At 39.8% G+C, this 23,989-nt stretch overlaps 3 protein-coding genes across 4 annotated transcripts; 2 read left to right on the forward strand and 1 right to left on the reverse strand.

The window, feature by feature from the left end:
• Window positions 1-465: 465 nt before the first annotated feature.
• LOC105431259 (uncharacterized) lies at window positions 466-8,786 on the forward strand. Its single transcript, XM_025219374.2, is given in 3 exon segments — window positions 466-1,183; window positions 1,186-6,085; window positions 6,169-8,786. Coding segments are annotated over 3 exon segments (6,774 nt in total). The 5' UTR covers window positions 466-1,159; the 3' UTR covers window positions 8,019-8,786.
• On the reverse strand, window positions 8,191-10,552 carry LOC105431261 (uncharacterized). Its single transcript, XM_011645344.3, has 4 exons — window positions 10,353-10,552; window positions 10,228-10,265; window positions 9,840-10,108; window positions 8,191-9,777 (listed from the first exon to the last, which is right to left on the reverse strand). The coding sequence occupies exons 1-4, from the start codon at window positions 10,396-10,398 to the stop codon at window positions 9,642-9,644; spliced, it is 489 nt and encodes a 162-aa protein (XP_011643646.2). The 5' UTR covers window positions 10,399-10,552; the 3' UTR covers window positions 8,191-9,641.
• Window positions 10,553-11,107: 555 nt separating this feature from the next.
• conv (insulin like growth factor binding protein acid labile subunit convoluted) lies at window positions 11,108-21,588 on the forward strand. 2 transcript variants are annotated; one of them, XM_011645345.2, is made up of 12 exons: window positions 11,108-11,856; window positions 15,668-15,925; window positions 16,068-16,355; window positions 16,624-16,861; window positions 16,932-17,178; window positions 17,251-17,505; window positions 17,622-17,938; window positions 18,023-18,320; window positions 18,411-18,891; window positions 19,014-19,277; window positions 19,422-19,650; window positions 19,763-21,588. In XM_011645345.2, the coding sequence occupies exons 1-12, from the start codon at window positions 11,847-11,849 to the stop codon at window positions 20,106-20,108; spliced, it is 3,231 nt and encodes a 1,076-aa protein (XP_011643647.2). In that variant the 5' UTR covers window positions 11,108-11,846; the 3' UTR covers window positions 20,109-21,588. The 2 variants fall into 2 exon arrangements, with proteins under 2 accessions (XP_011643647.2, XP_025075163.2); XM_025219378.2 differs by lacking the exon at window positions 11,108-11,856 and having other exon boundaries at window positions 15,420-15,925.
• The last annotated feature ends 2,401 nt before the right edge of the window (window positions 21,589-23,989 follow it).

The following is a 23,989-nucleotide window of genomic DNA, read 5'->3' on the forward strand; positions in this document are numbered from 1 at the left end:
ATTGCTGTGAAGTGATAAAATCGTTCTAAACGTTGTGAACGCACCGTAAGCAAGTCAGACGCTAAAGAAAGGCAATACAGGTTTATTGCATCGTCTTTGCGCAGTGAATCCAGTACGGAAGGAGCGAAGAAGAGAGGGAAGAAGTAGGGAGCATCGTGCCGTGCTTGGAAAATAAAATTTACTGTAAAAATGCATCGCTCTCCGCTCCCCAGCCGCATGCCCTAGGATACCCCTTCCTTCTAACCGTTCCTACGGAGTCTCGAAGTCCTTCAAGGACTAAAAATTCAACCCTTTACACCGGCGAGCGAAGAGCGCGCGAGCGAGACTGTATTATAAATACGAAACGTGAAACTTCGATCTTCATGCGATCTTTATGCGCTTCTCTCTATTTATGCGATAATCCACACATTAATATTACACACAATCATAATTTCCTCTTTTTATTTTTGCCTAGAAATTATATTTGCTAGTCATCCGTCGGCAATTGACTTGCATAAATTAGTTATGAATTTTTTTTTCTCGGAGGAAATATATCAGAAATTTTTTAACAGTATTAAAAAGTATATTCCAATAAAAATAAAGTTTAATTACAATTTAAATTATTAATTATTATTATTATTATTATTATTATGGACGACAAATTTTATTTCTCTTCTGGGTACACCTATTAACAAGTATGTACAAGTCGCGCTGCAAAAACGTACGTGCCGTGCGCTCAGCTATGTTTATAGCGTATCTCGCACTCTTCTCCTAACGTTACTCCTCACTTCTTGTTCTAAGAGTATAAATCATAATTGTCAAACGATCCGAGGTAAATAAACTTCCTCGGGTTTACGACGAATAATTCGAATGTTCTCAAACGCGATAACGCTCGAACGGTATGACCGATTAATTTGCATGATTAATTACGTTACGTTAAATCGCCTGTTGGGACAAATTGAGCGATCGATGGCCTGACCTGATGCCATTGCCATTTCCGCGCAGGAAACGCAACCGGTCGGCCACAGCGAGGTCGGCTCGTCGGCTCACCTACGAAGCTCGTTACCTTGCAACCCCGTAGTAGAGGGGCACCGCAAAAATGGAAATGCCTGGCTGTTATTCATCTACAGGTTTGCCTCTTCGTCCGTGAACTGGCCGCGGCCGGCGATGCCTTTGGACGATGGTATGTGTATCACCATGCGTGTGGCATGGCTGACCATAGACCGGCTCAGAAGTGGCCGAGACATTCGCCTCTCGACCGCGACCATGAGAGCACTCAACTCTCGACGCCCACGGTCAACCGCGAGCATCCACCGGCTCGTGCCTCGCTCGACTCTCCTCTCGGCTTTCCTCCTTCTGTTTTGCGTCCTTCACGCACGAGGGCGGAGTGTGCCTCACGATGACGGTGGCATCGCTGTAGATCAAGTGCACGGCAAAATTTCGGAACCGGTAGAGGTGAGTGACTTTGATCCCGATACCACCGACAAAGCGACTGAGGATGTGGACCAGGTGGCGCGAGGAAGCTTGGTGGAAGAGAAAAACGACAGAGAGGAGGGTGTTGAGGGTGGCGAGGGAAGGAAAACGGAGGAGGTACTCGTCGAGGATCCCGAGAATATCCAGACCGAGGATGATGAAGGTAACGTGGCGAAGAAGAGGCGGCGGAACGACGTGAGCCCTCCCGGTAAGTCTGTGTTGCAGGACGGCGAGAGTGTCGCGCAAAATGTTGAGGAAAATGTGCAGAAGGACGAAGGTATTCGACGATTCGACGCTCAGGTCGAGTCCGACGAAGAAATAGACCAACGGAAGATAGCGGATAGTGTCGCGGAAAACAGCTCGGACTCGCAAGAAGACGCTATCGAGATCGATGTCGAGCATGCGGATGTAAAAAACGTAGATGTGAATCCAAGTGACGACGAGGATAAGGCGGAGCCGGAAGAAGGAGAGTCGGAGACTTCCTCTAATATTCAAGAAAATTTGAAAGATATTACGAGTTTGAAAGAGGCGGAAAAAATAGATTTAAATAAGGAAGAAACAGGACAGATTGAAAATTTAGCGGGACATAATTTGGATGAGACACGAATAGAAAATACTGAGGGTATGAATGAGGACATACACAATGAGCTTCGCAGTTTGCGACTTTCTCCAACGGATGAAACTGAAAGAGATCAAGAGGAATACGTCGACGATGCTTCGAACAATGACGAAATCGGTGACAGAGTTCTAGATTTGAATAGAGAAAACAGACACTTAGCCAATATGCCAGGTAAACCCAAATACAAGAGTTCGACTGTCTATCTGAATGCTGAAGAAGGCAATTTGCCTGGTCGTGAGCAAGAATCGATCGTAGAAGGTCAAATACAAAAATTAATATCTATACGGAACGACGCTCTTGAGTCTGTCGAGAATGACGCCAGGAAATCAGAAAAACTTGACAAAGAGAGTCTTCTTTCGGAAAAATCGCTTGAAGTCGACGTGGTTGCTGCTGAGAAAGACGAAGAAATTCGCAATCAACGCAGCAGTGACTCGAAAGATACTTCGACTGAGAATCTTGATGAATTATCTTCAACGACGGAAGCAAGTCCTAATCGTTTTCAAAAATGGAAGAATCAAGCCTTGTTTCTTCAGGATCAAATCAGGAATAGAACGTTTCTTCAGTATTTAAGGGAACAAGCTAGCGAAGTACTTCCTGACATTCCGAAATTCACGGAAAATCAATTACTGGATACTCTGAAGAATATTGCGCTGACGCGAGAGTCACCTGCGAATGAAACGTATTCGGCCAGCTTGAACTCCACCGAATTGACTAAAGATCAATTGGAAATAATAAAATGCGCCGAGCAACTGGTGCAAACGAAGCAGCGGCAATCATTTACGGAGAATATGGCAGAGTGCATCCGTGGTCTCAGTATTTGGAATTGCATGCGTATCTTCGTCTGGCCCATTGTACTCGACAATCTTCCGGATGCAGTCAAACAGTCTCTGAATAGTCTGCCGATCGAGATAAACTTGATAGACTTGTTTCAGGGTAACAGGGGCAAGTCCGCCAGGTCGGAGAGCAGCGTTCATCAGCCGAGGCTGCTGACGCCCGAGTTCGTTATCTTCAACATTCTGAAGGGCGCTTTGGAGTCGAAGGTCACCTACGATCTGGCGCCGACTTTCATCGATCCGAATAACGAAACTCTGAAAGCGCTGCTTACCGTCGGTCAATTCCAGATTCTACAGATGGCCGAGAAACTTCTACCCGGTGAGATACGTCGCGAATATTCCGACAGAATGTTCTCCTGTGTACGCAGGTTCGAGTACTTCAGCTGCGTCAAATACTTCGCCTGGCCGATGTTGAAGCAATATTATCCGACGCTGCCGGCTTTCCCGGATTATCAGACTTGGTATCCACCGATAACGTTGTATCCGCAATATCCTATCGTTCCCTTTCCCAATTTTGTGGGTACTGCGGGCGAACTTCCGGAAGTCATTGAAGCCGACGCCACGAGAATGCGCAAGCCCAAGCCGGAAGCGGTGATAGTGAATATCCTTCAGAATACCCTGAAAGAGCAAGCAAAAGTACCATCTCTATCTGTCGCTTACAGCCCAGATTCTTATGTCGCTGTACTGCCTCCGGAACAGTTACTATCGATTCACATGGCTGAACAATTAGTTCCTGTTTCGTATCGTCCAGAATTTGTTGAGAAAACCGTTAAATGTATTCAGGAATTTAATTATGTAACCTGTATTAAATACTCCACCTGGCCGACGGTCAAGCAATTTAATCCTACTCTAAGTTTACCAGATCTTTCCAGTTGGCTGCCAAACTTCCAGTTACCCGACTTCTTCAGCTATCTGCCGAACTTTCAATTCCCAGATCTTTCCTCGTTTTTCCCTCCAATATTCGGAGGAGGTATTACTACCGAGAAACCACCGACTACCGAAAAACCATCGGAATCTAGTACTTCCACGCCAGAAGAATCGACGAGTCGGATTTCTACATTATTATCTCGGCAAGGTGAAGTTTCTTCCAAAACATCTAGCGAATTGGAGAACAAGATCGCGGATATTTTAACAGAGGTACGTAATTCCCTGAGAGGGATACCAAAAAATTCGCATTTAATTGTCAGCGAAAATGTGATTGTTTTGACGACCATCACTGAAAAACAATTGAATATACTGCGACTTGCGGAGAGTTTGATACCTCCTCCGGCTCGAGCTCCTTTCGTTGCCCAAGTTATGTCTTGCCTTCAGGCGAACAACAACTTTCTTAATTGCACCAGGTACGTGATTTGGCCCACAGTCGCTCTTTACGTTCCTAATTTCCCAGAATTTCCCGATTTATCTTCCACTCAACAACCACCGAGACAAGAAGATCCAACATCATTGAAAGATAAGAATGCTTTGCATCAAGCTACCAAGAACCAGCAGGAGTGGGACAAATCGCAAACAGATTCCAACGTGAAGATTATTTCCAGAACAAAATTTCCGCAGAGTGACAGTCCTGTGATCAGCGTTACTGGTACTCGATTCGTACCGATATTCACTGAACATCCCGAATCGGTGATACTCAACATTCTCAAATCGATTCAACTCTCCTCGCCAAATGTACGAGATGATCAAGGCCCCAAGATCACTAGCACGCAGCAATTTGGCGATCTACTTAACGATCAGCAGTTGAACATACTTAGGACAACAGAGGGCTTACTACCTGATGCGAGTCGTCCTGCTTTCGTCAATCAAATGATAGAGTGCATTCGCAAGAGCAATTTTCTGGGATGTTCGAGGAGCGTGCTGTGGCCGAGTTTACTGGAATATTTCCCTAGACTACCCAGCTTTCCAAATTTCGGAGGACATCCTCAAGCGACAAACAGTAAGTCCACTTTACCTCAAAATCTGACTGATCCATCGCCATTTTCCGAGACTGACGTTAAAGTCGGTCAGCACGGAGACGCCACCATTACTATCACAGATACCAGATTCTATCCCATCTTTTCAGAAGCACTTCCGGAAGGTGTAATTTTAAGAATTCTCAAGACCGTGCAGCAATCTACACCGTCTATACCGAGTGTCTCGATGGTCTCAAAATTCCCGCAAGTGTCGACTTACTTCACGGAACAGCAAGTTAATATCGTCCAAGTCGCGGAAAATCTCTTGCCAGAATCTGCAAGATCAGTCTTCGTGGAGAGAATGGTCACTTGCGTCCAAGAGAACGCGTTTCTCGAATGTATGAGGAACATAGCTTGGCCAACTATCGCCCAATTCTTCCCGAGATTGCCAAACTTTCCCAACTTTGCACGTTGGGACGTTCAGGCTCTAGCGCGAACGAAGCAGAATAATCAGACATCTGATGAAAATACAACGAGAACCGTCGTGGAAACGATCGAAGATAAAATCGAAAGTACCTTGGAAGATCTGCTGAATAAGAATTCATCGCCACGTTTGGAGAATTCCTACCTGAATGTTAATAATCCTATAATAGGCAGACTTCTTACTGCTCGGGAAATGAATATCGTTAGATTAACGGAGAGAGCGATACCGGATTCGATACGTCAGGAGTATGTGACCAACATGTTAGAATGTGTGAGGAGCTATAACTTCGTTACTTGCACTCAACACGTTAGTTGGCCGACCTTGAGGCAATTTTTGCCAAATGTCCCGAACTTTGAAGAGCTGCTAGGCCAACTTCCAATTTCCGACGGAGGTCAGATTCCGGGTATTCCGGATATTGGCCAGCTTCCTGGTATCGGTCAGATTCCCGGTATCGGTCAAATTCCCGGTATCGGTCAGATTCCCGGTATAGGCCAGATTCCTGGTATCTCAGGCCAGATCCCAAGTATTCCCGGTACTTTTGCCGAGAGTCCCAGCCTACCACAGTTTCCTCTCCCGCAAATCACTACATTGCTGGGCGGAATACAAACTAACATTCCTCAGTTTCCAGGATTGTCTAACTTTGGTGATTTAAATTATCCGCAATTTGCAATTATATCGGATGCAGAACCGCAGAACTTGAAGCAGCAAGAATCAAAACAGCAAGAGCAAACAACCCAGTCAAAAATAGCGCATATCGAACAGGCGAACCAGATAAGTCGACAATCGAGGGCTACGAATACTCCGTCAGTAGGTGAATTAGTCTTATCTGTCAAACGCAGACTGGTTTGTTTTTTTAATAGTTCAGTTTTTAATTGTTGATTATTTACCTTTCAGACGAGCAAGGAATCGTCCCCGGATATCTTGGACAACCGTCGAACATCCTCATAGATATCTCCAAGGAGAGAGTCCAGTTGTCTGATCTTGAACAGCGGCGAAGTTCATTGCCAGAGTCCGTTTTCTCGGGCGCATCGTCGAAGAAATATGAAAGAAAACGAAGAAGTACCAATCAGTTATTAAATTCTTATTACGGGACTGACGAAGAAACGAAACGAACTTCGGAGACGACAATGGACAGCACGTTCCCGAACATCACGGAATCCGACTTTCTTCAGCTTCTAGTTAACATTTCCAAATCTAGAAAAATTTTAGAAAACAATCCCGAGGAAGATCCGAAGATATATTTCGTGGATACCTTAAATTCTACAATCAGAAATTCTTTAACCGCCGATCAATATGAGATTTTGAAGCTCGTGGAGGATCTGGACGAGCGTACTGCCAATCGCGGTTTTCTGAACCAGGTAGTTCAATGTATAGTTAGTTTGAGCTTCATCAGATGCATGGGCATTTTTATCTGGCCAGTAATCACCAGCACTGTGCCGTCTTTGATCGGCTTGCCGTCCTTGCCCTCGATTCCTGGTCTCGGTTTCCTTGGCAGATCGACAGAAACCGAAGTACAAAATTTCTTCGGCATGTCTACGAGCGATTTTGAAAAGGAACTACTGACAAGAAAGGAATCCATGGAAAATGTTTTCTTAGACTGGTACAAGACAGCGATGGAGGACAAGTTTCAGGTAGATCTAGGTTTCCTAAAGTTAAAGGGTTATGGCAATGGTGAAGTGGGTATCAGCATTGGCAGATTCCGCGAAGGTAGAGCTACGAAGATTAAAGACAACAAGAATTTGCCGAGCATTCTAACGATCATCAGCGATATCATGGAGGAAGTACTGGATCAGCGACCGGACAACGAGAGGATCAAAAAGGAGAAGGAGAAAAAAGAGAGAAGTCTAGATGAGGCGCAAGAAACGGACTTTCAATTTCTGAACGATGAGTACGCAGATATTAAGCGAGCTATAAATGACGATCAGATAATCACCATGTTTCTAGATAAAATTAAGGCCAACGCGACGGATTTTGCTGACGGTGATGTCGCCCAGTTTCTCAACGTAGAGAACGCTTACAATGCTTTCGGCGTTCTATTCGGACCCCGTTTGAACGAAAAGTTTGCGAGTAGATTAAAGGCCTTTACCGAGGAACATCTAAAGAAAGAGAATCCCGAAGACCACGTGAAAAAGCTCAGCGCGGAGGAATTGAAAGTAATACCCTTGAAGGGAGAAATGAGCTACGAGCTTGAAAAAAAGTCTGTGGAAAGTGAGGAGGATCGCAAAAGGGAGCATCGTGCGAAGAGCGACAACGATTTCAGACATTTGCTGAACCAGTATTCAGACAGCAAATTAGCAAAAGAGTCGGAAATTCCAGAAAAACTCGAGGATCCGGATAATGAAAATAGGATCAAGGACACAGAGTCTTTCTCCACCAAGAATACGTGCTCGGAACTGAGACTTCAGTTGCCACAATTGCGGGAAGACGTTATGTCCAGGAAAGTCACGAGCGCGGTGATACATCTTGGACGAGCGTTGAAGACGAAGATGACCACTCTGATGCCTGGTATCGGTTTCGTAATAAGTTTCATCATTCAAATGGCCTTGGCTCATGCGAGAGCGGCCGCCACCATGGCTGGCATGATCAGCAATATGGCCCTCGCGTCAGCCATGTTCGGTATGCTGCGACAGTATCTGTTCGGGTCAGACAATCCGAAGATCAAATATGTGTACGACAATGATAAAACGGGCCCGGGGATTACTTGGCCGCATCATCATAGATCATATTATCATCATGGAAAATAGCATTTCGATTCGCTTGATTAAACTTCGACTTATCGTTCCCTTTTGATATATTGTACTAAAATCATATGCTAAATGCGTTAAGAGCTTAAGCACATCTTTTTATACGTGTCTGCCGTTATAGACTTTTCTCTAACATAAGTCTGAAACAAATTGGATTAAATATTGGATTAGCTTTAATTTTTTTTTTTTTTTTTATTAATATCGTCGTGGTCGCTTTCAGTAAAATAGTTTTGAGATAGTCATATAATTCTTTAGGCCATACATTTCTTTACGTAAAAAAAAATTTATTATTTCTTAAAAGGAAACCAGTCTATAAGTTAAATAATAGTTTTTATGGATGCGTTCGCATTGCCTTTCATGATATATTTCATCATATGTTTTACTTAGACTTTAGCAACATGGGCTTCATGAAAATAGAATATATTTTCAAAAGTTAGAATAGAATAATATTTAGAATTTGAAGAAACGGTATTTTCGTAGATGATTATGGAAACAATTCCTCGCAATTTAATCATGAAGCACGCGCCATTTCGCAGGAAATATTTATTTCATTGTCATGGGATTTTATGGTGGTGGGTAACACCTTTTTATATTTTTATATTTTTCTTCTTAAAGATTACATAGGCGTAAAAACAAGTACGGCATTAAAAGTTATACCTTCTACAACCGTATCGCGGGAAAGGTATTGAATTGCTAGCGTAGATCTTAAGACTGACAGGCTCTTTAAAATATGTCATATGTATTAAAAATAAATAAAGTATGTCTACCGTAACTGCTGTTATCCTTCCAAATTATAATTGTTAATTAATTAACTTTAATAATTTACTTTTTAATGCAATAAGTATTTTGATATTATTATAATTATAAGGTTTTTTTTTTTGCAAAAAAATTTGTATTATAATTTATGATTAACACAATTTTGAAGATATTTAATTTAATAGGAAACTTATGAAAAATTTATATATTTGATTAAATGATGGATAATAAAAGTCTGTACGCAATTCTATATTGCAATACTGATATCGAAAATACCGGCGCTACAACTTTCAAGAACCTTGAGAAGCCCACAGTCGGGAATAGACCTGAGATTATTCTGGACTATCACGTTGAAGGTCTTCTCTTTCTCTTCATGCATTTCTTCTTTCTTTTATTTATTTCGCCAGTTTTACGTGTTGCATGCGGCAAAAGGTATATACCGGGATGCAATAAGAGCATAAGAGAGACCGGAGTCAAGATCATGCTACACGCGATCGCTAGAACGTTGAACTACTGTAAAAACAAAATAACATGATTTTATAATCTTACAAATTAAATTATTTTCTGACGTTTCTTACGACAAGTAATTAGCAATTCGTTAATTTTTATTCTATCGGCATTAAAAATAAAGCAATTTCTTTCTGGACTTTCTGGAATTTCTGAACTTTGCGTGAAGTGTAATTAATTATAAATCCGTAACTTCATCAAATTGTAGAGAAAAAAAGAAATCAAGCTATCAAAACCTGTTTTACACGTTAAGTGTGATTTGCGCACATTATTATTATAACGATGTAAATGTAAAACGCGGATGTGCATTCTAAAGTAATACACGGATATATTAATATAACGAAGAATAAAAATATATTTCTAGTTAATCATGAGTGGTAAAACGGAAGGCACTACATCCTCTTGAATCACTTTCGATTCGTCTTCTTCCACGATTTCCTCTGTAATTGTTCTGGATTCAATCTCTGCGGAATACGTTAATTCGTTCAAGTAGTACCTGCAACAATTAATTATTAATTATATTGTAGAGAAACTTATTTTCAATCGATTGAGACACACCATTCGTGAGCATGCTGACAGTCGACGTTTTCCTGTTCGTCTGTGCATATCCGTTGTTTCTGATCGAACACCGTATCGTTGGCGCAGATCACCGGGAATTCGTTGCCGGACTCCTCACATACGTGAAATACCCTGCAGTTGTAATCCACATCGGCGTAAAAACCGGGCGGCATATTCTCGCAGGTAAAGCGAAAAGTTAGATTGGCGAAAATATCGATATCACTTTGTTCACTTGACACTTCTTCATAGGTTTCCAAACGATTTCTGTCCTGCATACGACATAAGAATTTGTAATTTTTTTAATTTAGTCACAATTTTCAAAATCAATTTAAAAAAAGTAAGTGAAAAGATAATTTTCAAAAAAGTTTTTCAAAAAATCGCTCCTTACAACATAGCCCAAAGTGTATTGATTCGTCATCGTTGCATCTGTGTGTAAATAAAAAATATGTAATGTATAATTTTAAATTTTGAAAATGTTTACTTAGGTTTCATATAACTAACTTTGAAACTTACTCAATAGTAATGAAAGACTGAGCACAAATGTTACGAAATAATTCATGGTATGATCAATCGCGATTTATAGCAAAAATTATTTGTCTGATGTGGAAATTCAGATGCCGGAATAACAACTCGATATTGGCGAACGGTGTCACCGGATTACACGATGAATAACGCAACCGACTGCACGACTGCTCTTTGTCTAAAACTACAAAACTCGAAGAGCTCAACGACTTTAATAGCCGTGTAATTTCTGAAAAGACCCGTCATTCTTTCTCATTATCGTTTAAACGACGCTTAACTATCACATCCTGCTGTATCGAACGATATTTTGAGAAATCCCAGAGAATATTTTAAGGACGAAAATGTCTGCGTATTTTTTGCATAAAAATATTAAAATATTTAGTAGATTTGCAAAAAAAAAAAAAAAAGTAAAAAAGTAACAAATGTTCAAATTTCTTACGAAAAAGTTCTCGTCGAAATATCTTGAAATAAAGAGAATACTGTGATATTTAATCGGATTTTCTTTAAGCTTTTTAATTGTGAAAATGTTTATTTAGATTAATCTGTGCACCAACAGATGTCGGTTACATGCCATGAAGCGCTTGGCTCAGTTGAATACCAAGGTAACTACACGTAGATACTTTCACTTAGCCTCAACCAATTCTAAAGTGCTACTCGATGACAGACTTTCTTCTACTTGAGAAGGCTTCGCCAGGATCGTATCGTCAGACATGTCGGATTAAATATTATGTTAAGCACATTAAAGTAACGTAATAATTTATTTATTTTTTTGTTTGCGTAATATTTATAATTTTTATAAACTAAACATGTAAATGAAAAGGGGAAATAACATGATAGAAAAAGACAGATGTAAAAAGAAGAAATGTTCACGTACTATTTACTGATTAATACTTTCATATAATCTCGAGCGTTCTTAATCATAAAGAAATTTGAAATTTAATAAAATAAATTAAAGCTTTTCAATTATTCATTAAACTGACAACAACTGTTTTTTTTTTTTTTTTTTTTCACTATTACACTTTTCCTGGATTATTATTATAATCTTGACATTAACGCAGCTGGACGCGTTGTGACCTTCACAGATATGATAGATATTTTATCAAAATGTGATCGCATTCACGGCGAGTCTCTCCTTCTTTCTCTCTGCAACGGCAAAAGGTGGGATGCCCACGAAAGGACAGCGCGTATCAACTGCCAATGAGGGAGGCCTTACTTCTGAGGCTGCCTTTCTCTTTGCCTCCGTGCCACGGCTCAGTTTTCACGGCAACTTCACCCAGGAAACCCACATGCAGAATGTCTTGAAGACACGCGGACAAATACTCGTGTATCCCTTCTCGTTCTTCCCACTCATCTTTCTTCTCCTGCATGGTGGAAAAAAAAAAAGAACAACCCCCGCTCGGCGGTGAACATGTAACCCTGATACCAGTTTTGCATCCTTGAAGAAAATCGCAACGGCCTTCGTCCTTTTGAGAATTGTCGAGCGAAATGAAGCAAGGTACCGTGACTATTTTTATGGCAAATGATAAAATTGCTTTGCCCTTGTTATCTTACAATTGAGAAATGCTCGAGGAAAATGTCATTTCTTCAGAAATCTCGCAATTCGTCGACTGACATTGGAAAAATCACAGATATATCAATTGACGTCTTGCATTACTGATAAAGAATGACTTATCAAGTAGCTCATTAACCCTGTTATATTTTTAAATATAATAAATAAAATGGCGCTAATTCCGTAACGTTTGCGGTTGAGAGTCCACGTGTTTTTAAATGCTTATCTCTTCTCAGCGCACAGTGATTTCAGTATGCGCACAGAACATTACCCTAAATAATCGTTTTTAACTCACAAAGTTCTCTACGAATGTTTTTATTTTGTATATTTGTAATTATCTTGCTTTTTAATAATTATTCTAATTTGTTATCTAAATCTAATTTAACATGACTATAAATTATTTTATTTAGAGAATTTATTATTAATATTTTTATTCCCATCAGATTTTATACATATTAAAAAAAAAAAAACATTAGAATTTTGTAACTGTTTCATAAATAATATTCTTTGTAAATTGTAAAATATTATAGAATATTACAGAAATAGAAAACATATAAGTGAGCAAATATTATTCTTCACTTTAAGTTTAAGATCTTTTTTTGATTTGTTGATGTAGAATTAATGTGTTTTTGTTTGGGAAAAGTTACGATGTTACAAACGAAAAATTATATAATAAAAGAACGCAAGCGTAAGATGTCGCAGACGATATCGAACAAGGACGACTGATCGAAACGAAAATATTCTCACTATGTTAAAGAGATGCATGGAAAGTGCATTTTAGTTCTAAAAGGAAATTTGTATAATAAGACTTAATTTTAGTATTTAATGCACTAACTGTGCATTATGCACGAGACGGTAGTAGTGCGTTTTTTTTTTTTTTCCACGTAAAGTTGACTGCCTTCACGCTAACACAATAGCTCTAATTGATAGACTTTCAGAAAGTGGAGCGTGGCGCAAGTTTTTTTTTTCTCCCCGCCGTCGTTCTTTCCGCTTTCAAGAAGCGGAAGTCGCGCTCGTCTCGGCGTTCGGGAAAGAACCTACCCTTTATTGATGGCTTTCATCGAGTTTCTAAATTATATTAAATTATATTTTCGTGCCACAAATAGGAGCGCATAGTAGAGAATAACTGTATTCAAGTTTTGATCCAGATAGATACGCGAGATAGTTCAGTGATAAATATTGCATATTGCCAGTGCGTTACGTCAATGGTACGAACGTGCGTTTATTTTTTTTTTTTTTTAGATCCGATACGAGTTTGGAGTCACGAGAAATCAGCGTGATTCGGTCCAGTGGCCAGTTCCTTGATTTACAAGATAGAGAGACCAACTGAAATAAGTGAAAGGCGCGTATGTTTTTCCCAGTATATATCGTTTTGCTATATGAACGATATCGCGTCTCATCGGTCGCGGATTTACAGATTTTCGCGATGACGTTTTAACGCTTCGATAGATATAATTTCACAAATACGCACTTTTTACTCGGCACGTCTCGTTACACGTCTTGTTTTGAGATAAGAACGACGTATCCTTCTTGTTCGTGAGATGGGCCTGTTCTTCTTACATATCGTGCTCGGTATATTATATCGGACGTTGTACCGATGCTTGAACTAGATCACCGTGCCTTTCTTCTTGCCTGCTGAATTATTAGGGCTGTAATAAGGCATAGTTTTCCATTTCTCAGATCGGTGGGTCCCACGATTATTTTAATTATTACGCTACCGTTAATTGCGGGAGTTTCGCACCGATGGTCTTGATTGGTAGACGCTGGGATACATCGAAAATATAAATATTGATAATCCAACTTTTGCTGTTTTGCGCATGATTAATTAATGGTTAATTAATAATAAATATAAAACATATCGTAAGGTGTTTTTCGTAAGTATAATATTTTAAAACAAAAATATATTTTAATTAGAAAGGATTAAAAATAGAATAAATGAAACAACAAGTGGGAAAACTTGTGAAACTTGTAAAATAAATTCATAAAATAAATTAGTAAGAGAGTCCAGCGCGATTTCTAATGCGTAGTTACATTTAATAAAAGCTAGAAAAGTCAATACAAAAGTTTGAAAGTTTGAAAGTCTTCGGTTTTGATGTTCTTTCTTTAGCGACATAACGTTTCAAAGACAAACCGAAATGTTCAAACCTTCAAACTTTTTTATATTATTGACTCTTTTAATTTTTATTAAATGTAACTGCGCGCTAAAAACCGCGCTTGATTTTTATTAGTCCATTTTAATTGATAGATACATAAAAGTTGTATTAAAATATAATCGATCGCTAATGATGACAATTGTATTTTTTTTTTCATCGCTTTTCTTTTTAAATTATCGATCTTTTCAAATCCACCCGCGTATAAAGATCAAACGATGATCTCGGAAAGGAGGTCGGTTATTATACGGAGATTATATTTGCTAATCGTCCAAGTTTCGAAAGAAGGACAATCAATTTGCAATGACCGTAAGCGTAACGTCGTTGCACGTATAACTGTTAATTTTCTATCGAAAATTTCACGCACGGTTACGCAGGTGGCTCATCGTCGCACGCAGTGAAAACGGATTGGACTAAATTGCGTTAACATTTCCGGATGGACAAGCGCCGCTTTCGCAATTTTTCTTTTGCAAGATGCGCAACACGGGTGGTAAATCGTGATTGACGTGCGAGTTAAACGATAGTTCATACGATAGTTCATAATTTGCGATGTGATAGGAAACGTGATCGCGGAGTTGCGTGTCTCTCCTTTCTAGAATCGCGTGGGAGACGCTATCGTCGGTACCCGATCAACGAATTAATTACGGTTGAATAATGAATCAACGGCGAAGCTGCGAACATGATCCATAAGAGCGTCATCCACGGAGATCTCGAGTCTCCGCGACGTCCTCTCACGCATCGGTGGCCGGCGCGTAGGTCAAATTGCGTAGGTCGCCTGGTCGCGTCGGCTGTCTGGAAAAAAAAAAAAAAAAAAAAAAAGAGAGAGAGAGAGAAGAGAAAAACAGAGTCTCGTCCTCAAGGATGTTTTTTCGACTGTCGTGATCATCTTGGCGGTTAGTCACCTTTCGGTATCGTGAAATCGCGGGATCTCGGGAACTCGCGTGGGATAATAGGCGGTGAGGCTCGGATCGCGAATTGAATCACTGATGTAATCGCTTCTGCTTAATCATAAGCAACGGGCCCGTTTCCAAGGGCCCGTTTAACTATTCGATCGCGAGAGATTCTCGCGGAGAAGCAATCGCGACCTCGGAGCGATCGCGATCTCGGAGCAATCGCGATCTTGAAGCAATCGCAATCATTTGAGGCAACTGCGCGATTTTACTTTATTAAATGCGTTAAGCCGCACGGTTATCGGCCTATCGATCTGTTGCGTTTACGCGATTAACTAGGGGAACTTAGCTCACGCGGCGAAAACTTTCCCACATTTTACACGGGACGCGCGTTGCATCACGGACTGACTAATTTGAAATGTTCACCCCCTTAAAAATAAAGGGTATTACGCGTTTGCGCCTTGTCTATTAAACAAATATCACTCAGTAATGCCTTATGTAACGCGGTAACAAATGAAACACCGATTACCCGACTTACTCTTAACTTACTCTTTATTTACAAAGGAGATTATACTATATGCAATTCTTATACGCAATTTGTATTTCCTCACATAGAATTCATCGTTTATATTATTTGTTTCAATTGTTATGTAATTAGAAAAATATAATAATCGTGAGAAATGTTAAATAGATTTCTTTTCCTTTGTGTTCAAACAGGAAATAAAATGATATTACTGCTATTATTGTTGGGCGCGATCGTGTGCACGATGGGCGGCTACGTGCCACCTGGGCCAAGATTTAGATGTCCCAAAGACGCGATTTACATTTACCCCTGTACCTGTCTTCGCGGCAGCGATAGAGGTTTATACATTCAGTGTGAAAATACAAATCTAGCCAGTCTCAGCCTTGCCTTCACGAATCTGGGAAACGAGGGCATGCCGATTGAGGAACTGGTTCTGTATAAATGTAACATAGGTAAGTCAATTTAATACCAAGTCGTAGAAAAGGTAAAAAAAAAAAACATGTTATGGCTAACATACTTGACTGAAAGATATCGAGTTTTTTTTTCGAGATAACTCACGGACAAATAGATAATCCAGTTTTTGCGAATTCGCAGTACGATTTTACGGACCTGCTCTGTACCCGTTGGATGTGCGGGTGTTGAAGTTTATAGATACACCACTAAGATTGATCGAGGAGCACAGCTTCCTCGGCGTGAATCGAACTCTTCAGGAGCTCTATGTGATAAATAGCAACCTGGAAAAATTTCCTCGCGAGGCACTACAGATCCTAGGCAATCTCAGCTTGTTGAGCATCACGGGCCACCGGATATCTACTTTACCGGGAAATAGTTTCGGTGAAAGCGCGGCGGCTGCGAAGCTAGAAAAATTGGAGATTAGTAATGGTAATCATAATTATAATCTTGTCGCAAGGTATCATCAAGGTGGGAAATCGCCATCTCATTTACCTCAGACCATTTACGTCAGACCTTAAAAGCAGTATAATTTCATGAATCCGATTTTTCATACTATATGTAAAAAATATAATCTTACTTAAATATAAATTGTTTATATAATATTTTTAAATATATATATATATATATATATAAAACATCTTATAATTATAAAACATTAAATTATAATGTTTTTAATTAACTTTGTAATATTTTTCAGGTACGCTCTCTTCCCTTCCTGTGGAAGCATTAACGCCACTGAAGAAACTGAAAACTCTTGATCTTCACGACAACAAGATAAAAGAACTGAAGAGGAATCAGTTTAAAGGTTTAAGAGACACCGAGTTTTTGGATATCTCTTACAATTTGATCGATAAATTGGACGCATCTCATTTGGCCGATCTCGTCAAGATGGGATGGTGCAACATGTCGCATAACGCCATCGCCGATTTGAAAAGGTTGAAGAAAATAGTCAATAGTCAATCGAATTTCTGCGACATGGGATATCTAAGATTGCTCTTGTTTTAGAGGAACCTTCGCCCGAAATTCCGTCTTGAAAGTTTTGAATTTGAGCCACAACAAAATCAGAAAATTGGATTCGAACACTTTTCGCGGCATGCGTTTTCTCAGACGATTGTATTTGAGTGACAATCAAATCAACGACGTGGGTCGTGGAACTTTTGGTTCCGTTACCAGAATTGGCACCATCGATCTTTCTCGAAACTTTATTAGGAAGATCGACTTCCAAATGTTCAATCAATTGCAATTTGCTGAGGTATAAATAAATTTAAAAACCTATAACTATACAATTCACATAAAAATTTTCTAATCGTAAATTCGTCAATAGCTCTTAGATGTTTCGTCTAATTTCGTGACGATCGTGGAGAAACTGGCGTTCAAAGATCTTTATTTAGCAAAAGTGAATCTGTCTCACAATGAGATTTCGAAGATCGAACCAGGCGCTTTTGAGAATTGTGCGAATATCACGTCACTGGATCTCAGCCACAATAAACTTGAAAATATTTCAAAGTATTCCTTCGATAGCACATCGTATGCTATGGAGTTTCAACTCAGTTACAATCTATTTACATCTCTAAATCAGGTGAACAAAATTTTCTTAAATAATAATAATTGGACCATTCTCATACCGTTTCGTTAAATTAATTAATTAATTCTGTACGTCTATGATGTTAAAAAAATATATATTTTTTGACACAGGTTCCATTGCATAATATGACAGGATTGAAAGTGTTAAACGTTTCTCACAATCTGATACACTCCGTTCCACGACAGACTTTCCCGAAGCTGTACGAGCTTCATACGATTGATCTCTCGTACAATAATTTATCCGAGATTCATAACGCCGTATTTCAGACGCTCTTCAGCTTGCGATTTTTAAACATGTCGCACAATTCTTTGGACAAGATAAAACCATCAACGTTCGGGCCGCTGCCAACGCTTCTCGAACTCGATCTAAGCTACAATCAATTGAACGACGTTGCACGTGGTAGTCTAACTCGATTAGCAAGCTGCAGGTGCATCATTAATTTATGATTAAAATTGATAAATGTTACATCAGTTTATTAAAATTTAAAAATAACATGCCTGTGAAATTTTAGGAGTTTAACGGTAAAAAACAATCGTCTGACGAAGATTTTCCAATTACCAATTTCTCTGGGTCATTTGGACTTCTCGGAGAACTTGCTGGAGGAGATCCCGACCACCGACGTGTGGCCCACGATGAATGCATTACTCTCGTTGGATCTTTCGCGGAATCGGCTGGGCGATAACCTGCAAGAGGGCAGCTTCGAAAACCTGCTGACCTTGAGAACCTTAAACCTGCAAGCGAATAACATGACGAAGCCGCCCTGGCAAGCGCTGGCCGGCCTCACCAGCCTGCAGTATCTCTATCTACAGGTAAGACAAAAGGAATTTTTATAGGGAAACTCCACTTCTCGCCAGGATCGGTAATCTTCCGGCGGATTTTTACCGACGGAAATATTCCAGGATAATTACTTGACGAAACTGGAAAAAGCCGCCTTCGGCCGTCTGCCGATAGTGTTCGAGCTGAACTTGGCGAACAATAAAATAAGCAACGTGACGAGCCGCGCGTTCGAGGGTCTGCTGCAGCTGTTGACGTTGAATCTGACGAACAACAACATCAGCCACATACCGAACGGCGCGTTCCAGGGTCTGGTATCTCTGCGAACACTCGACCTATCGCACAATAGGCTGGAGAAGCTGGACAATAAGACGAACGGGCTGCTCGACGACTGTCTATCTTTGGAGAGGCTCAACCTCAGCCATAACAAGATATCGTTTATTACCCGGAAGACCTTGCCGAATGATCCATGGATCCCTTATAAACTGAAGGAAGTTGATTTATCCTACAACACAATGCCGGTCGTCACCTTCGATCTCATCGCCGGTGCTAAAAAGATTCAGTACCTGAATCTCTCTCATAATAATATTAATGAGATTAGAAGATGTGAGTAGTAAAATGGGAATGTCGCTTTTAATAGCTCCGACAATTAATCGGGTAGTAACGGTTCATCGGCTCATGTTTCCTACTGAAGAATCGTCGTTTATTAGAACATTGCCCTATTCCAGATGTAATCGGGAATTTAACGGCTTTGCAGACTCTGGATCTATCGTACAATGATATAAGCGACCTCTCCGAACGAGACGTCTTTTTACCGCCGTTAAATTTAACCAACTTACACCTGAGTAATAATCATTTGAGCTATTTGCCTCTCGACAAGATTCTACCACTACCGAATCTCAAAGTACTCGATCTGGAAGGAAATGAGATCGGCGTTTTCGATGAAAAGTTCATGAAGATTATTCAGAATGGCACAGTACTCAGATATTCCGGTAACAAAAAATTAAATAATTAAATAATGAAGAATAAGGCGTTTATAATTAAGTCAGTTGAAAACATTGGAAATTATGTTTATAATAAAATTTTTTTTTTTCTATTATTGATATTTAAAAATATATATTTATATCTTATCTTAGGAAATCCCATGCACTGCGATTGTCACACGCGGCCGCTGAAAAGATGGTTGAAGGCTCAAACGCAAATTCCGTCGGAATGGTCGAACGTGATGTGTGAGAGTCCGAATTATCTCGCGAATAAATTTATCTCGGAGGTAACCGAGGATCTCATGGGCTGTGGCGAGAGAGATATTCAAGAGGAACCCGAACTCGACATCACACCCGATGTCAAATATCGAAGTATCGACTAGTAAGTGATATTTTAGCCGTATATATATATATCACAAGATTATCATTGTAAATATTTTATTCGGAATTTTCTTAAAAATTTCGAAGATCAATTCAATTACGATATTCTTTAGCAATACCGAGGATAAAAGCTGGAAAGCGACGTGGTACGTGACGTCACGCGAAGACATCGGCGACTTCTACGTGGTGGTTCGCGAATCCGGCAGCAGCAAATCCATGATCGAGAAGGATATTGTTTACAGCGAGCGATCCTTCAGGATTCACGATCTGAAGGAGACGAGTACCAAATATGAACTCTGCGTGCTCGCGCGCGATTCCGAAGGGAACGTCAAACATTATAGAAATTCGCAATGTCAGATTTTGAATCAGCAAAACTCTGGGTCGTCCGCCAACCTCAAGGCGAGCCTGTACTTCGTGATAGTCACCGCTTTCTTCTGCACTCTTATGAGATTTCATTAATCTACCGAAAATAGTATTCACGGTACTTGGGAAGATTACGTTCCGCGGAGATAGTAAAGTTTATACGTGATGAAAAGTATTTTCACGTACCGCTAGCCGATTAATGTTTCCGATCGTTCTTCTCTATCTTAGACATTTATCTACGTCGCGTTGAAGCGCGATGCGATGTGATTGTACAATAAATTAATATATTCCTTGAAAAAAAAAAAAAAAGGTGATACGCTGTGTGCGTTGTACATAGATCGTATTGTATTTCGTTCGGAAGTAGGGACGTTGAACGTCGTGTATTTATTTTTGTAAAATATATACCTTGTACAAGTCACATGTGTGGTTGTCATTTAATGGATGGATTAATCAAAACATTGACACAGATGGAAAAACATATGTAATGATATCGCGGTCAGATATCGCGGTGCAATAATTTACGATTTGTTAAACAAGGGGAACAATTGATCGACGATTAGTAAATAAATCGTATTAATAAGGACCAGCTAATCCCACGATATTAATTCGCCATCGTGTTGTGTAGCCGTTCCGTCCTGTGTGACTAATAAACGCTCGCGACTTGCTGAAAAAATTCTCAAGGAAGTCAGCGGTCTCCCGAGCTTCGCGTAGTAAGATTATTTCATTATCTCGAGAAGAGACCGTAATTAGTATCCACTAAAGCATAGCGCGTCTTGTTGCACTAAAAAAAAAAAATAAAAAAAAAAGGAAGAAAAAGAAGAGAGAAACGGAGGGATCTCTAATGAAGACGAGAAATAGTGGAAGTTGTTGTTTCCGCGAAAGGGGCGCGCCATCGCCATGAATTTATTAGCGTCATTGGAGACGTGCCGATTATGCTCGCTCGCGACAACAACGACGACGACGATGTTGGTTTTTTTTTTATTAATTACTCGCACTTCGTTAACGCCGTCGCGCGCAAATGGCAATTATCGGTTATCCCGCGTGATCACGATATCCCGAGAGAAAGAGACAATGCCCCCGCGCGCACGCGAGTTCGGCGGATTAACGGGAATTTAAATTACACGACGCACGGCGTATTTGATTAATATAGCTTTGGTTGGCACACCGGAAAAAACAATACACACACGCCTCTCGCCGTTCTGCTCGGCGGCCTGCTCAGCGGCCTGCCCCCTCGATCGGGATTAACGTCGGTTTAACGCTTAATTAGCGGAGTATTCCTCGGCAAAAAGGCATCCGATCTCCTGTCTTCGCAGATGCGATTTTATGACAATTACGAATACATCCTTCGAAATCTTGTTAAGATGATTTTATAATTATTGTCCTTATTTATTATGTGAAATAAAAACTATTTTCTCGTATTAACTTTATTGCGCATATTAATTTAGTTCACACAAATTATCGCAAAGTACGATAAGTGTGGAAGTGTAAGTGGAAGCACAAATAAGGAAAGAGAAAAGTATGATTATGACGAATGACAAGGAAAGGAAAAAGGAAATAAAAGATGTGAAGGATATGAAAAAAAGAAAGAAAGATATTAATTGAAAGAATATGATTGTGACGTCAGGTGTGAAAAAACATATAACGTTCCTGGAAATCCTTGCAAAATGCGCTAGAATAAAAATATTTATCAATAAAATAACATTTGCAATTAATACAATGGACAAAAGAATGATCCAAGGTTCTGAAGATAAAACCAATAAATTACAATAATGCGAATATAAGAGCTAGCAACACTAGATGCACATATAAGTCTTATGTGTATTCAATAATGATATAAAATAGAAATAGTCAGCTAATTAAAGTAACAGAATAGATTTGTAAAATATTAATAAATAATTATATATCTAAAGTTGAAGTGATTTTTAATTAAACACAATTCATTTCTAGACATATGATTATTTGTTAATTACTCTAACGAAAGGAGAGTTTCCGATATACTTTACAAATCTATTCTGTGCAATTGCAGACATTATTATTTTTTTTTTTTAAATATTTCCATTGTAATGTATATATTTTGCAAGAATTTTTATCATGTTTTCTCGTTTCTGACATCATCAATCCAGATAGTCGCGGTGAGTCAACAGGAGCCTTAAGAAAAATTTCTGCGTTCCGCCATACGCGCCATACCCGCAAGATATGAGATTTCGTTGCGATATCAATATCTGGTTACGAAACATCTAGTTGGACACTTTCGCCAGAGGTCCAATAATGGTTAAAAGAAGTATCATACACGAACGAACAGGTACGAGCTCTCACGAAGAATCGCGAAGATGATATCCCCCGTGGGCCCGGCGGGAGAGATATCCGCTTGTCTGAACTCTGAAGTTGAAATCCAGAAGACCTCGGGGCTCTTAGGCACAAGTAAATTTACATTTGTCTCTTCCCTCGTCGACAAATTACCGCGACAAACCCGACATTACTGGCTCCCGTCGTAAAAATCGCTGACTCAAAGAAGGCAAATATAAATTTAAATTTTACACGTTTCCCATCGATCGGAAAAAAAATTTACGTACCTCACATACCATGACCATCGTGTCACAGCCTTATTCTCTAATTTATCAATAGATTAATTTATTCGCATTCGTATGAATATCGTCGTTAGGCTTTTTAATGCCAGTTTTTTATTTGCCGTCTCGTTCGCTACGAGCGCCCGAACGCATGAATAAAGTAGGCAGAATAAATTTACATACGCCGCTTTGGGCAGTGACTCACGATGCATCCATGTAAGGCCCAGAGCGAGAGGTGCCGTTGGCCCCACACGCCTACGTTTAAGACATCGTCCGCCCGTGCTTCGAAGACAAAGGAGGAAAAAGCAAAGGGAAAAAAAAAAAAAAAAAAAAAAAATAAGAAGAGAAAAAGAAAGAAACCCAGTCTGTAAAAGGTTCCTCCGCGCGATCGGCTCTCTCGGGACGGACTCTCTCGGGACGGACTCTCTCGTCGGAGTCCGTCGGTCGTAAGGGCCAAATCCCCAGCGCCGGGATCTCCTCGCATGCCGTATCTCTCATATATCGGCGCGACCGACAGCGGGACGGAGGGACACGCCTCTATCTAGGATACCTCGATGAATCTTCCTCGGCCTATAAATCAATTAGCGCGCGGGAGATAACTTGTTATATTCTTCCCGCAGTTATTCCAGCCCGCGAGCTTATTCCAGTTATCAGATAATAAGCACACACCGTGAACATATGCAACCGCGAATGCGCACCAACGATTGTATGTACCATTGCGATCGGTTTGCGGCGGCTGCTACTTTCCCATCCGCATCCCCGTCTCTTTTGTTTCTCGATGACAGTGGCGTACGGGGCCCGTCATGTCCGCTATAAATGATTGGACGTAATTTGACGTTTAGCGTCAAGAAAGAAGGATACGTCGCGCTACGTATTGCGGAAAGAGCGACTTAACTCCGGCAAACGGTCGCGGAGAAAGAGTGCGTTTGTTTGTGTGCGTGTGGTTTTTATTTTTAATCTCTCTCAATACAAATAAAAATGGAATAAAAAGGATAAAAGGAAAAAAAACAATATATAATAATATATCGTTGTTATTATTACGACAATTTGTGTGCCACATTGATGTTATGTTTATTTTTCAAACATGCTTAAGGATCGATTATATAAAAGTACAAAAGATTATTCAAATTAAAAAGAAAACGTATTTCTTAAACTTATACTATTTGAAATATTATGAAAAAATCCGAATAAATAGATTTGGATGACAAAGAAGTTGAAATATAAATAAATAAAATCACATTGTTTTTAACATTTTCACGAGAGAAAATATTTATAATTAACATATTTCCCAATGGATAACAACAATTTTTTATTATGAATCAAATCTTTTGAAATTAATCGCAAGAAGCGAGCATAACTAATAATTTATAGGAACAATCTCTGTCTATAAGCTGTCTGTTAAGTTAATAT

Source organism: Pogonomyrmex barbatus, unplaced genomic scaffold (genome assembly GCF_055798465.1).
Source record: "Pogonomyrmex barbatus isolate J1 unplaced genomic scaffold, ASM5579846v1 scaffold12, whole genome shotgun sequence".
NCBI lineage: Eukaryota > Metazoa > Arthropoda > Insecta > Hymenoptera > Formicidae > Pogonomyrmex > Pogonomyrmex barbatus.